The sequence below is a fragment of the Phoxinus phoxinus genome, assembly GCF_949152265.1.
Source record: "Phoxinus phoxinus genome assembly, chromosome: 2".
Lineage (NCBI taxonomy): Eukaryota > Metazoa > Chordata > Actinopteri > Cypriniformes > Leuciscidae > Phoxinus > Phoxinus phoxinus.
In genome coordinates this window covers 6,004,362-6,018,466 of record NC_136877.1, presented here as the reverse complement: position 1 = coordinate 6,018,466, position 14,105 = coordinate 6,004,362, and the positions used below count along the sequence as shown (strand labels likewise).

General features: G+C 37.4%; 1 protein-coding gene across 1 annotated transcript; it reads right to left on the bottom strand.

The window, feature by feature from the left end:
- Positions 1–2,430: 2,430 nt before the first annotated feature.
- bco1l (beta-carotene oxygenase 1, like) lies at positions 2,431–12,000 on the bottom strand. Its single transcript, XM_079588824.1, has 11 exons — positions 11,798–12,000; positions 10,427–10,555; positions 10,151–10,280; positions 9,922–10,069; positions 9,666–9,813; positions 8,332–8,552; positions 7,940–8,206; positions 5,464–5,569; positions 5,282–5,376; positions 5,046–5,157; positions 2,431–3,085 (listed from the first exon to the last, which is right to left on the bottom strand). Exons 1-11 carry the CDS (start codon positions 11,859–11,861, stop codon positions 2,928–2,930), a joined length of 1,578 nt encoding a protein of 525 aa, XP_079444950.1. The 5' UTR covers positions 11,862–12,000; the 3' UTR covers positions 2,431–2,927.
- Positions 12,001–14,105: the final 2,105 nt, after the last annotated feature.

Sequence of the window (14,105 nt, the reverse complement as noted above, 5' to 3'; positions counted from 1 at the left end):
AATCTGAATCAATTTGCACCGCATAAGAGCCACTACACTAACCTTTAAGCTTCAACAGAGTTTGCTGTTTCAAAAATAATTTCATTGAATGCATGCAATGATGCTGCTCATTTCTCTGTAAGCTCCCTTTGTATTCATTACTGGAATGGAAACACATTTCAGAAGGAATTTCCCAGCTAACAGTGAATGTTCTCTTAACTTTGGCTAACCTTCTGACAACGTTCTCTCAAAGAACCTGGTTTACCTTAAAAATTTGAGTTCATTGACATTAAACAATTGAGTTAATGCAATGAAGGAGATTGGTTTAATCAATAGAAACACAAAATATGATGTTATCTGATCTACATTAATTATCTAAGTTGATTTGACAAAAGAAACAAGTTGTGATTACAAATAATGAAAATATTTTTTTACAGTGTAAGTATAACATTAATAGAATGTTCATTTCAAAGTTATGGTCTTTAATAATGTAACAATATATATTGTTCATGCGTGTTTTTTTCTGAAACATTCACTTTAAATAAATATACTGTATATATAATCAATAAGTTATGACAACATATGTTTTTACATTGCTTTAACTCATCAAAATTCAAATCAAACTACTTTTTTTACTCACCGACTCATTTTTCACCGACTCAAGTCAGTTTAATGCATGTAATTTAAGTCGAAATGACTTAAACATTCATGTTGATTAAACATTTAAGGCAGCAACTGTTCTTTTCACAGTAGGTGGACCTTCGTTTCAGAACGTCCAGAGAACATTTAGAAGTAACATTCCCATAATGTTTAAAAAATTATAAAATTGAATGTTTTCTTAACATTCGCATAGCTAAGAAAACCCATTTTTAAACGTGTACTTGTTTCATGTACAAACTGGATGTTTAAACGTTCAGAGAACTACAAATAGTAATGGTTTCATGACTTAAAGGGAACTTTAGCAAAACTGTTGTAGAACCAAAAAACATTTTTTTACAGTTTTGAACAATGATTTGTTATGAAAACATCCTTTCATGCAATCTGATTGAGGACTGTATTTATGAATTAGTAATTGTGGTAAAAAACAGTATGCAAGCTGTCTTTTGAGCACAAGTAAAACATTTACTGCCAACGACTTTATCATAATTGTAGTCTTAGGAAACATCTTGTTTAAAGATAAGATCAAGAAGACTGGAACGGAGTACTGTATGACCTCATCTTTTATAATACCTATAAAATGATGCATTTATTTGTATGAAAAGATCTCACACCATGTGTTGATGTTTCAACTGACAAACTAATAAACCTAAGTACTTGAACAACCTCCATGGACCCATGTAAAATAGGCCTATTAAAGTTTGGTGACATGAATAACTTGTGATATGAATAATGACTCGGATCATGTGGCTTGCTGGAAGATGTGCTGATACGTTTACCCAATCAGAGTCTGACCGAGCATGAAAAGATCATTTAGACTCATATTCAAGGATCCTGCATGTGGGGAGACTTGAAGAAACCCTAGGCACCGCATAGTGGCGCTCTGGAAACTATTGAAACACACCATTGGCTGAGTCCAATCAGATTTGTGATTAGAAATAAACAAATTAATTTATAGTTATCCAAACTGTACATTGCTCTTGCTGAACTTTAGTCTCAACATTAGTCCAAAGTCACTGCATAATCAGCATCAGAAGTTCGCTGCTCTTTATTTTCTGGATAAGATGTCAGAGACGATAAAACATAAAGGGGATTTCTGTAATTTGGTGATACACATCGACATCATTTAACTCATGATAATGCTGAAGGATGAATATTAATCTATTTTGCTGTGAAAACATAAGCACCTACAAACAAGAAGGTATATGGATGCACGTCCACATGGACAGTAGATTTATAAAGTCTTGCCTCGTGATTGGTCACTTGGTGGCAGTGTTGTCTAGAAACAAGTAGACAAAAAATATAGGCTATTTATAAATGTTTTCTGACAGTTTGAGAGTCAAAATGTGAAATATGGTGAATTCTGTTGAGGTTGTACAAATTCCACATATGTGATATTATTGTACAGACTATATAAAACATGAATTTACTGCATTTAAAGCTGTTCTATAATTAAAACTTTTTTTTTATAAACAAGAAAAATGTCCTAATGTGGTTCAAATATACATAAAACGTCGTGTTTTTATATTTATTTCGAACTGTGAATGTTATATTAGCAAATTTAAATGGATAAATTGATGGTGTAGATGGTGGTCATTGGTGATTTTTCAGTATTGAAGTTAGATATTGAATTTCTGTTTTTATTTTAACATAACACTTTTTTGAATTTATATTACAGAGAACCAGTTTAAATGCAGGATCTGTATTCGGTTATTAGGCACACATTCATAAAGACACTAATACTGTACGTGAAACATGAACATGAAAAAAATTCAAAAGATGCAATGAACAACAGTCCATACTAAAGAAATCGTTCTTTTTAATGGCACCACAATACACAGAATTACAGTAAAATAATGTTTTACAGCTTTAAGGTCAATGAACAGATCATATTATTAGTCATTTAAATTTCATGCATCACAATAGCCTGTTTTATAGACAGAATGCGACTTACAAATGAGAAACATATTAGCGCCGCTAATACATTTGTGGCCAGGTTTATGAAAAGGGCAATATTAGGAATAATAAATTACAGGATTTACAGTCCACTCAATTGTCACAAACAATTAAGGAGAGATAATTTTATATAATCATGTTACAATGTAACAATAGGCTGTTTTACAGAATGTCTGTAAAAATATAATAGAATTTACAATAATTAAAAAATATATATATACTAATTTCTCTTTTTAGATCTCGTTTCTTCTCGTTTACATAAATGTACAAATATAAACAAATAATTGTTCTTTAAACCCTGCACAATGGGTTGGTGCATCATTTTGATGTACATTTTAGGTAGACTTCTCAGGGATGAAAAGCCCATGCAGGTCCATGTGAATAGCAGCATCAATGGTAGCACGAGCGATCTCTTTAAAGGATTTAGCATCCAGGACCACTAGGAAAGGTGGCTTTTGGGGATTGAATGAAACCACAGAAGACAGGATAATACCTGAAAATTAGGAAAAATCACTTACTGTATGTTTTGTCAAGACAGCATCATAGCCTCATAGTCACATCCGTCAGCTGGAGAACCCTTAATCTCCACCAGAGGGCACTCCTCCTGACTCCTGCCCCTTCCCATTGTGGACTTCATTTCCCAGTATCCGATTTAAGCCCTGTGTTTTCATTCTCACTTTGCATAGGCTTGTTTTGTGTAACACAGCTATTCTGAGTGTTCCTTTCCTTTCCTTTCCTTTCCTTTCCTTTCCTTTCCTTTCCTTTCCTTTCCTTTTCTTTCCTTTCCTTTCCTTTCCATTCCTTTCCTTTCCATTCGTTTCCTTTCCATTCCTTTCCTTTCCATTCCTTTCCTTTCCTTTTCTTTCCATTCGTTTCCTTTCCTTTCCTTTCCTTTCCATTCGTTTCCTTTCCTTTCCTTTCCTTTCTCTTCATTTCATTTCATTTCCTTTCCATTCCATTCCTTCCCATTCAATTTCTTTCCTTTCCTTTCCTTTCCTTTCCTTTCCTTTCCTTTCCCTTTATTTCATTGCCATTCCTTTTCTTTCCTTTCCATTCCTTCCCTTTCCATTCCATTCCTTTCATTTCCTTTTCTTTCCTTTCCTTTCTCTTCATTTCATTTCCTTTCCTTTCCATTCCATTCCTTCCCATTAAATTTCTTTCCTTTCCATTCCTTCCCTTTCCATTCCATTCTTTTCATTTCCTTTCCATTCCATTCCTTCCCATTCAATTTCTTTCCTTTCCTTTCCTTTCCTTTCCTTTCCCTTTATTTCATTGCCATTCCTTTTCTTTCCTTTCCATTCCTTTCCTTTCCTTTCCATTCGTTTCCTTTCCTTTCCTTTCCTTTCCTTTCCTTTCTCTTCATTTCATTTCCTTTCCATTCCATTCCTTCCCATTCAATTTCTTTCCTTTCCATTCCTTCCCTTTCCATTCCATTCCTTTCATTTCCTTTTCTTTCCTTTCCTTTCCCTTAATTTAATTTAATTTAATTTAATTTAATTTAATTTAATTTAATTTAATTTAATTTAATTTAATTTAATTTAATTTAATTTCCTTTCCTTTCATTTCATTTCATTTCCTTTCCCTTCATTTCATTGCCATTCCTTTTCTTTCCTTTCCATTCCTTCCCTTTCCATTCCATTCCTTTCCTTTCCTTTCCCTTAATTTAATTTAATTTCCTTTCCTTTCCTTTCATTTCCTTTCCTTGTTCTTCTGTCATTGTCCTAGATTTCCTTGATTGCCTGTGTTTTTGGACTCTATCATAAGTTTGGATTGTTCGCTCTATGGTTTTGCCCTTATACCTGTTATATAGATTTACATTCTGGATTGTCCCAATAAAGCTGCATTTGGATCTTCAACTCAAGACTCAGAGCAGTTCGTTACACTCATCTTCATGTGTCACACAATTTGAACACAGAAGAATCAACTTGCAATTGATTAAATAGAGTTCAGTCATGACAACACTCTGAATACTCGAGTCTTAAGCATGTTAATGTATTTGGTCTTGGCAGACTAAATATGCTTCGCTGCTGCTGTTTCAGAGCAAGTATGGACTCGCTACTGCCAATAGATACACAGACACGCTGCTGTGAGCATGTAAGATATGCTACTGATGCATAAATAAATCTCATAGCAGATCTAGGCAGGTGGAGCTGGGGGAGGTGGAGGGTTTCAGAGGATCTCTGATAGCATGCAGCATGACTATCCTACTGCAAACACTGAGCCAGAATATTAAAATGTTGAGCAATAAATATAATCGGCTGCTGAATCAGCTTGTGCCATGTGCTAATGTTGTGATTGCTAGCAGATTGCATGTGAAGGACTTGAGCCATCTAGAGTTTCATGACTGAACTAGTTAACTGTTTTCAAATCTTTTATTCTTTCAGCCTGCATTACACAGAAACATTCTTCATATTTAGCAAAAAAAAAGTCCGATGTTTCCCTAAAATACTCACCATCATCTTCTTCAACAGCATCCGGGGATGCCACAAACACTGGCTCAGATGGGTAACATTCCTCCTCTATCCACACTTTATGTGTCCTGTTAACTATGTCCACTTTTGCGATCTATACAACAAGAGACACTATTGCTAAATCATTGCATTTTTTGCAAAAAAATTTTAATGTGGTCTTGTAACTGGCAAAAAAGATTCAAATAAATGCCAATGTCCAGAATGCTAGAAATATTTACCTTGCTTGGATAGGGTGACCAATCCACCCTGGTGCCATAAAAGTACCTGTACTTCTTACTGTTGAATTTGTAGTTGATACCTGGTAATTCTAAACCTGTGATCATACAAGCAACATAGGTCAACATGAAATAATTTTTTTTTATCAAAGAATGACCATGAATGAAAAATGAAAGATTTTCACCCTCAAAAATAGTGTCAGGGGAGCAGTAGAGTGAGCCGTCCTCCTGCAGAACTGCTGTGGCTGTTGTGTCCTGCAGCGTGACCAGGTTGGTGCCTGGTGGAGTTTCCTGTTATCGTGAGAGAAAAGGTTTGTTGTCTTAAACGAGTGGTAAAATGCCCTTTTCACAAGATGTAAAATAAATCTCTGATGTCCCCAGAGTGTGTGTGTGAAGTTTTAGCACAAAATACCCCACAGATATTTGTATATAGCATGTTAAAGTTGTCACTTTTTGAGGGTTTGCAAAAACGCACCGTTTTGTGCCTGGCCCTTTAAATGCAAATGAGCTGCTGCAAAGGGCGGGGTTTCAAGAGATCATGTGTGTGTGTGTGTTAGCAGCTACGATTACCTCAGGCAGACACACTAAAATTACAGAAACTGTTCTGCCTTTAATGTTAAACCGGAGTCAGACCAAGATGGAGAGACTCAAGAAGAAGTGACAACATGTAGAAGCAACAGGACGTCTCTGAATGGTTAGTTGATGAATTTATTTTGCTGATGTGGAGTTAACTATTGCCAATTAGCATATTCTGTCATGATAATCTATAAATCGCTCGTATAGTAACTGTTGTGTGAGATGCACACAGAGTGACTTTCTATTGCATGTGAAAAGATGGATGCTAAAGTTTGAGCTCACATCAAATGTACTCTTATACAACAACTTTTCCTCTTCTCAACATGGACTGCGTGTTCCCGGGGCGGGGCTTATGTACATTTTAGGGTTGGTGATGTCACTAACCCATGAGGAATGCTTTGAACTTTGAGCGTTGTAACTTTTCAGATGTTGTTTATAACACTAACTAAAGTTAGAAAAGTGAAATCATACTCAACCACCCCTTTAAGACAAATCAAATCAAATCAAAGACTTTAGGTATGCAAAACGGTGCACTGATATCACTATGAAAGGGGAGAAAGTGCAACGCGCAATATGGTGGAAGTCCCGCCTTCTAAATAAAAGAGCCAATCACCAATTTGTAAAGTCATCATGTCACTGCGGCTGCCGGCTGCTTTAAAAACAGTCAAGACGACGTTATGACTGCACATGCGCAGTGGCTGGTCCAGCCTGACATTTTTTTTTTTCGTCATGATTTGAGCATTTAGAAACAAAATTTATGAGACAGTTGTCTTTAGATTTTATTGGTCATTTCAAACATAAAATGTCATCGTAGTCTTGGTGAACAGCTTTGGAGAATTTGATGTTTCCCCATTCAAAGAGATAGGAGCTGTACTGGCATGACTGAAATAGCTGCCCGAGCGGTGTTTAAAAAAAAAAGTGTTTTGGCTGCCGAGTGAAATTAAAATTAGCCCATGATTTACTCACCCTGAAGCCATCCTAGGTGTATATGACATTCTTCTTTCAGACGAATGCAATCAGAGTTATATTAAAAAATGTCATGGCTCTTCCACGCTTTATAATGGGAGTGAATGGGTATCTTTTTTTGGAAGTCCATCAAAGCGCATCCATCCATGATAAAAGTGCTCCACACGGCTCTGGCGGGTTAAAGGATTAGTTCACCTCAAAATGAAAATGTCCTAATAATTTACTCACCCCAATGCCATTCAAGATATCCATGTCTTTCTTTCCTCAGTGAAAGAGAAATTACGTTTTTTGAGTAAAACATTTCTGGATTTTTCTTAAAAAAATGGACTTCAATGGCAACCAACGTTTTGAAGTCCAAATCAATGCAGTTTCAAAGGTCTTTGAAGTGCTTCAACGGGCTGTGCACGATCGCAGCTGAGGAAGAGGGTCTTATGTTGAACGGTCATGCTCGATGTTGATGTTGCCGGCGCCGGCGGAAGTACTGCCCCACTGTTTACACAGGTTCACGACAACGACATCGAAAGGTCACGGAAGCGTGACCTTTCAACGTGATGACGTAGTTCCCGGCGCGTTGCAAATCAGCTCAATCCGAACAACTGTAGTTAAAAAGTATATTATTATCATTATTATTTTTTTGAAAATTACCTATCGATTTTTCGAAGAAAAATCCACAAATGTTTTCCTCAAAAAACTTAATTTCTCTTCCACTGAGGAAAGAAAGACATCTTGGATGGCATTGGGGTGAGGAAATTATTAGGAAATTTTCATTTTGAGGTGAACTAATCCTTTAATAAAGGCCTTCTGAAGTGAAGCGTGTTCGTGTAAGAAAAATATCTATATTTAAAACTTTACCGACCAAAATAACTAGCTTCCGGCAGACGGCCGTATACGCAGGTCAACTAATTAAAATTTTTGATTGAACTATCCCTTTAATGGGACTTTGATCAAATCTAAGTGCATATGGAATCTGAAATGTGGTCAAAATTTGGTTTGATTTCATTTGATAAAATTCATAATTATTCACAGAAAAATGCTGACGAGTTTTCTTGCAACTCATCCATAAAGACTAAGAAATTATGCCGTATGTAATTCAATCCTTTTATATATTTCCTGTTTTACCTTGTCTATGTTGAGAGGAAGGACAATCCGCTGGCCTGTTGGTCGAGCGAAGTCCTTGTTGGTCTCTATAAACTTTGCAACATCTTGCTTCATGTTGTGTATGTAGAACATATCGTACAGATTGCTGTCCTGGTATGCAATCAAGTCAAAGACGACGTGACCATCTTCCTCATAAGCATTGATGTGATGGAAGACCACAAATGGGTCTGCGTAGTACTTTCTGCTCACAGTTTTCCCAGTCTTCCTATTGATCAGATGGATCAGTGTCTATGTGGTGATCAAAACCAATAGTTGTTAGATTATTGTGGACAGTTACTGAAGCATTTAAAGAATGGATACAGTATTTTAGATGGTGAAGCAAAAAACAAAAACAAAGCAGAAGTTTTGCTCACAATGTCATCTTTGTCGAACTTCAGGCAACTGCCCCAGTTGACATCTCTGAAGTAAGCTGTGGCCAGTTTGAGGATATCCAGTTTGAAGGCCTGCTCCACAAAGATGATGTAGTTCTCCGTCATGCCAAAGCTGTGGAAGTAACTTGGGTACAACGAGGAGCGGAAAGGAATGGAGCAAACTTGTTCCACCTTCCTGAGGGCCGGCTTATTCTTCCCTTTATCTGCAATAACAATTGCGTACATTGTGTAGGTGTTCTTTCTGAAATATGGCCCATCTAAAGTATTCCTCACTTTTAGGGGTCACACTTTTGAATATAATAAGCGTAACAATTTTTGTTTGTTTGTGTTAATTACAGGTGAAACTCGAAAAATTCGAATATTGTGCAAAAGTTCATTTATTTCAGTAATTCAACTTAAAAGGTGAAACTAATATATTATATAGACTCATTACATGCAAAGTTAGATATCTCAAGCCTTTATTTGTTATAATTTTGATGATTATGGCTTACAGCTTATGAAAACCTTTTCACAATATTCTAATTTTGAATTTGGGGTTTTCATAAGTCTATAAATTTTCTATAAGTCATAATCATCAAAATTATAACAAATAAAGGCTTGAGATATCTAACTTTGCATGTAATGAGTCTATATAATATATTAGTTTCACCTTTTAAGTTGAATTACTGAAATAAATGAACTTTTGCACAATATTCAAATTTTTCGAGTTTCACCTGTAATGTACTTCATTTTGTTTCTATAATAATTATTCTTTAATATTTAAGGGGGGAGGGGGGATCTGCGTGCATATGGTGACGCAAAAGTGTGTGAAATTCGATGTAGTGTGCACTCCAGGCAGCTAGGTGGCAATTTGAAGCACTGCCACAAAACAACACCAAGTCTGCGCGCCTGCGTACAACCTTCCTTCTACTTCTCTCCATAGTAGTGCGAAATCAAAACACAACATGAATTGGTGCATCAACAATTTGATGGAGGTAATTAATGCGCCTTCTCTGACACCCTGGCGTATGGAAATAATCCGACATGTTTGTTGTTATTTTCCTGTACTGGCGCATGCCTGTGATGTAAACGCGTACAAATCGGTGTCTTCACTGTATAGCAGACTTTTGCGTTTTTACCCTTTAGACGGGAACGCGACGGTGGAGCGTTTTTAAGATTTCCACACTGGAGGGTGGTTTCACTTTTTTGCGTTTTTAAGCCCCAAAAACGCCGTCGCCGTCTAAACAAAAGGCACATCTGATAAAATATTTGTACGTTTTCACCCGCGAGCGTTCTCGTTTAAACAGGGCCTTTAGGAATGCTATTTCTCTGGTTACCTGAGGCATTGGCGGGCACCTTGAAAATAACATATTTCGGTCTGCCAAAGTTCATAATGGCAGTGCCCATGTTGTACGTGTTCCCTTCATCATCATAGTGAGGGTGTGCGGTTGCCAAGTTGATGGCGATATGGTTCCTGTAGTTTGTCTGAAAAGATAATAAAGGACAATTTATCAGCAGCAAGTTGAGATGTATATATCTTGAGATGTAGTTGGTAGAACAAACAATTAAAATAATGAATACATTTGGACTCACTCTTCCTAATGTGTCGAGTGACAGTGGGTCAATTTTGTTAATGTAGTTCACTTCTGATGATGCGTAATAATCTTCACCATATCTTATGATGTTAATGAGATTATTATCTGTGAAATCAGGAATGGCGTTCACCAGGTAACTGAAGGCTCTATAAAGCAACACAAAACAATGGAAATTTGATTGGATTTAATACAAAATGGAAAAAGTCCAGAAAGAATGATCTTTTTACTTGGAGAATATATTCTTGCAGGGATCTGGGTACACCATGGTCCCGAATTCAGACACAACGATCCTATTGGCTGCAGTGTTCTTTTTGAACGTTTCACTCTTCAAGAATTTACTCCTGTAAAATACATCCCCTGAAAAATGACAATTGAATTGTTTATGGGTCATCTAATACTCTGTTATAGTAAAAATATCACATGCACCTTGCAGATTTCTGCAACAATGTTCATTGTAGTACTTTCCATAAATGTCATTGAAAAGGTTCTTGCACCCGACGTACCATCTTTAAAGGTGAAACTGTGAAGGAGTGCCATTCCATCAAACCAGTGCTTGTATGAAGTGTCACCGACTGAGAACAGACCAGGACCATTGCGCAAAAGTGTCCCCTGAAGCCATGGTGGGATGGAGCCTAAATAAAGCAGACAATTCAGTGTGTGAACTGAACAGGGCATTGAGGTTATTGTGTAATGTGAAATTTGCAAGCAAATTACGCAAAAAATTTACGGTGAGTCTCAATATGCCGGCAATAATTTTGGGGTTAGTATCTCAAAAATGAATGGTATTTTCATATTTACTTCTGGAACCGAACTGTTGCACTCTATGATTGGTGGATATTTTTCTGCAGGATCATAGGTAGTGCAATTTTAAAAGTTTTATTTTATTTGTATTATTATTGTATTATTATTATTATTATTATTTATTTTTTACATTTTAATTAAGATTAAATAACGTGTAGCAATGGCTTCAACAGAAAGTATAAGATATTCTGAATTTAATGGCTCACTGAAGTGCCTTGAAACGAGCAGCGTTATTCAATAATTATGTTTGGTCTAATTTCCACTGACATATCCACGGGACATATCGAATGGCTATTAGATTCTAGAGAGCATTTGATTGCACAGAAACTTGATTGGACAGATGTCATCAAAATCATTTATCCATATTTGCGTAAGTGAGATAGTCTACTGTAAGCTTTAAATGCTTATATCTTCTAAATGCACATTTTGTCATTGTTTTGGAGCACATAGATTATAGATAACAGTAAGGCTAACATATTGAATACTTAAAGCCAAAAAAACTTATTTAATTGGGACTTTAAAACGTACAAATAAAAGTTTTTGCACGTTTAAATAAGATGCAAATATATTAAAACCAACTCTTTCCCCATATCTATACATGTAGCCTATTAAAAAAGTTTTGTGAACTGTGACCTGGTTCAAATGATTCATTGAAAAGGTCCACCCCAGAATAACGATCCGGACGTATTGTTAGTACAAATTCTCTCATCATTTACTCACCTTTAAGTTTCTTTCTTCTGCTGAACTCAAAAGAAGATATTTTGAAGAATGTCGGTAACCAGACAGTTGATGTAGCCTACACCCACATTGACTTCCATAGTATTTCCTTTTTCCTACTATGGAAGTCTATGGGGTATAGGCTACATCAACTGTCTGGTTACCGACATTCTTTAAAATATATTCCTTTGTGTTCAGCAGAAGACAGAAACTCACACAGGTTTAATACAGCTTAAGGGTGAGTAAATGATTTTCATTCTGAAGTGAACTATCCCTTTAACACCCGGTCTTGAGGAAATAGCTAGCTCGTCACAACAGTGTTCCTTACATGAAAATGTCCACTGCAGAAACTTTACCTGACACGTCTGCTTTCAGCGGTTCTGGTGTCTCCACTCCGTTTCTCCAGAAAAAAGACAACATGCTGAGCTGAGCTGAAGCTGAGCAATGTCAATGACATAACTGTGCTGCCACAGGCTGATACCACACACACACACTACGGTATCTCATACACTCCGTCACCATAGTTGCGTTTCTGAATCATTATGTAACAGCTGCAGACGTCCTCTGATGACACATGGCAGTGTAAACTAGGGCAAGTTCACCGAAGTTTGTACTCTACTGAACATTTCATAACATGGTCTTAGTGGAGCCTTATAGCACTGCTTTTGTATGCTTCAGATTAATCTATATTCGTGTTACTGAGAGCTACAGATTTAACAAATTACACTGAACAGTTGACGTAACTCACTAATGGAACAAGTTTGTCTGTTTTCATTTCAAATATTTGATCATAAAGCTAATGTATAGACATTCACAGATCTGATAATAAACAGATTAATTCAAAAGTAGCCTATAGGAAGAATTCAATGTGCAGCTCTATATACAGATGGCTGTTGCCTGTATAGAACAAATAGTAAAGCATGGAAAATGAATGACGGCAAATTGTTTTATCAATGTATGTGTATGATAAACAAATAAACAGAGCTTGCCAGTAGCCTACACAAATATCAATGCACTTTTACCTCAGTCTAATAGAAACACGGTTTTGATAAGGGTTTAGTAAAATACCCTAAGCACTCTTTACCGACGACTGCTCTCTCGGGGCACACAGAGCCTGATCTCCAGTGCATTTTACACAAGTTTGCGGAAGCCTCCCGTCTCTTTGGTCTAACCATCAGCCTGGGCAAGACAGAGGTCCTGTTACAACAAGCCCCCGTTTCCAATGCCCTTCCTCCCTTTATCACCATTTATGGGACAGAACTGAAGACAGTCGAAGCCTTCAAGTACCTTGGTAGTGTTATCTCCTGCGATGGAACGAAGGAGATCAGTGTCCGTATATGCGAAGCAAGTCAAGCCCTTGGCCGCCTAAAAATATGTGTATTGAACCAGGACAACATCAGACTAACCACAAACTGTACAAGGCTATTGTTCTCACCGGCCTCCTGCATTGATGTGAAACCTTAGAAGACATTTTAAACAGCAGGAACAGTTCCACATACGCAGCCTGAGGGTCACTTGTATGCATCTGCTGGCAAGAGTGCAAAACGAACCCAGAGGTCCTGGACAGACCCGAGACAACCAGCATCGAAAGGCATGATCTTGAAATCTCAGCTTCGATGGACAGGGCATGTCATCCGCATGTATGACAGCAGATTGCCAGAACAGCTCCTACATGGTGCATGGGCTTTGCTCAGGCAAATGCAAGCAAGGCAGACCACGCGAAAAGTTCAAAGACTGCGTGAAGTCCAACATGACACTTGCTGGGATTGCCCCAAAAGAGCTAGAGCACCGTTCACAAGACAGAACTGGCTGGTGTACTCTCTCAAGGCAGGCACAAGGCACCTTTGAGGTGAGACGCCGCGCACACATCACTGAGGCCCGAGCTAGGACGGAGATTGTTGCATCTGCACTTGCTGAACTAGGACAGTTCCCATGCCCCTACTGTTGGACTCCACAGCCACCTACGAGTGCACAATAGGCCCTATGCACAGCTTCACTACTTCCTGAACTTAAGCAGGGACCTTTGTTTCCTGTCTGCCAGGATTGGCCAAACTGATTAATCCAGGTGTGTCTGACCAACAACAATAATCAGACACACCTGGATTAATCAGTTTGGCCAATCCTGGCAGACAGGAAACAAAGGACCCTGCTTAAGTTCAGGAAGTAGTGAAGCTGTGCATAGGGCCTATAGATGAGCTGTGCAAAGTATTGTCATCAGCGACATCAATGGACTGCCAAGAGAAGAGTCGTGTGCCAGCAATTTTATTTGTCATTTGTTGATTGTCAGTTGTTGGCTATGATTTTTTAATTGCATGAGATATTAAAGTGCCCCTATTATGCTTTTTCAAATATAAACTTTTGTTTGTAAATCTAAAAGGTCTGCAAAGTATTAAAGATCAAAGTGCACGACAAATAAAGTAATATTCTCCTAAAAGAAAGAATCGATTCAGAACTGCCGAAATGAGTCGACAGTAATTCCGGTCTAACTTCTTGTTATGTATCTGCGTAACAATGTAACAAATTTACATAATGCAAGCCTATGTTCTTCATTGGCTGCCCGTGAACCACGTCTAATTCGACCTGCCCTCAAACACTATTGTGCCTTGGTTTGTGTTGTTGACATGTCGAGAAGATGCTGTTTTCAGCGCTGCAAATCCACTTTGC

What these genes read in the sequence shown, in the direction of transcription:
- bco1l (XM_079588824.1), bottom strand. Translation starts at nt 11,861, where the DNA reads ATGTTGTCTTTTTTCTGGAGAAACGGAGTGGAGACACCAGAACCGCTG. An exon ending in TGCAAGAATATATTCTCCAA is followed by an intron (nt 10,070 to 10,150) that starts GTAAAAAGATCA and finishes GTTGCTTTATAG; the next exon opens with AGCCTTCAGTTACCTGGTGA. An exon ending in GGTGCCCGCCAATGCCTCAG is followed by an intron (nt 8,553 to 9,665) that starts GTAACCAGAGAA and finishes TTGTTATTGCAG; the next exon opens with ATAAAGGGAAGAATAAGCCG.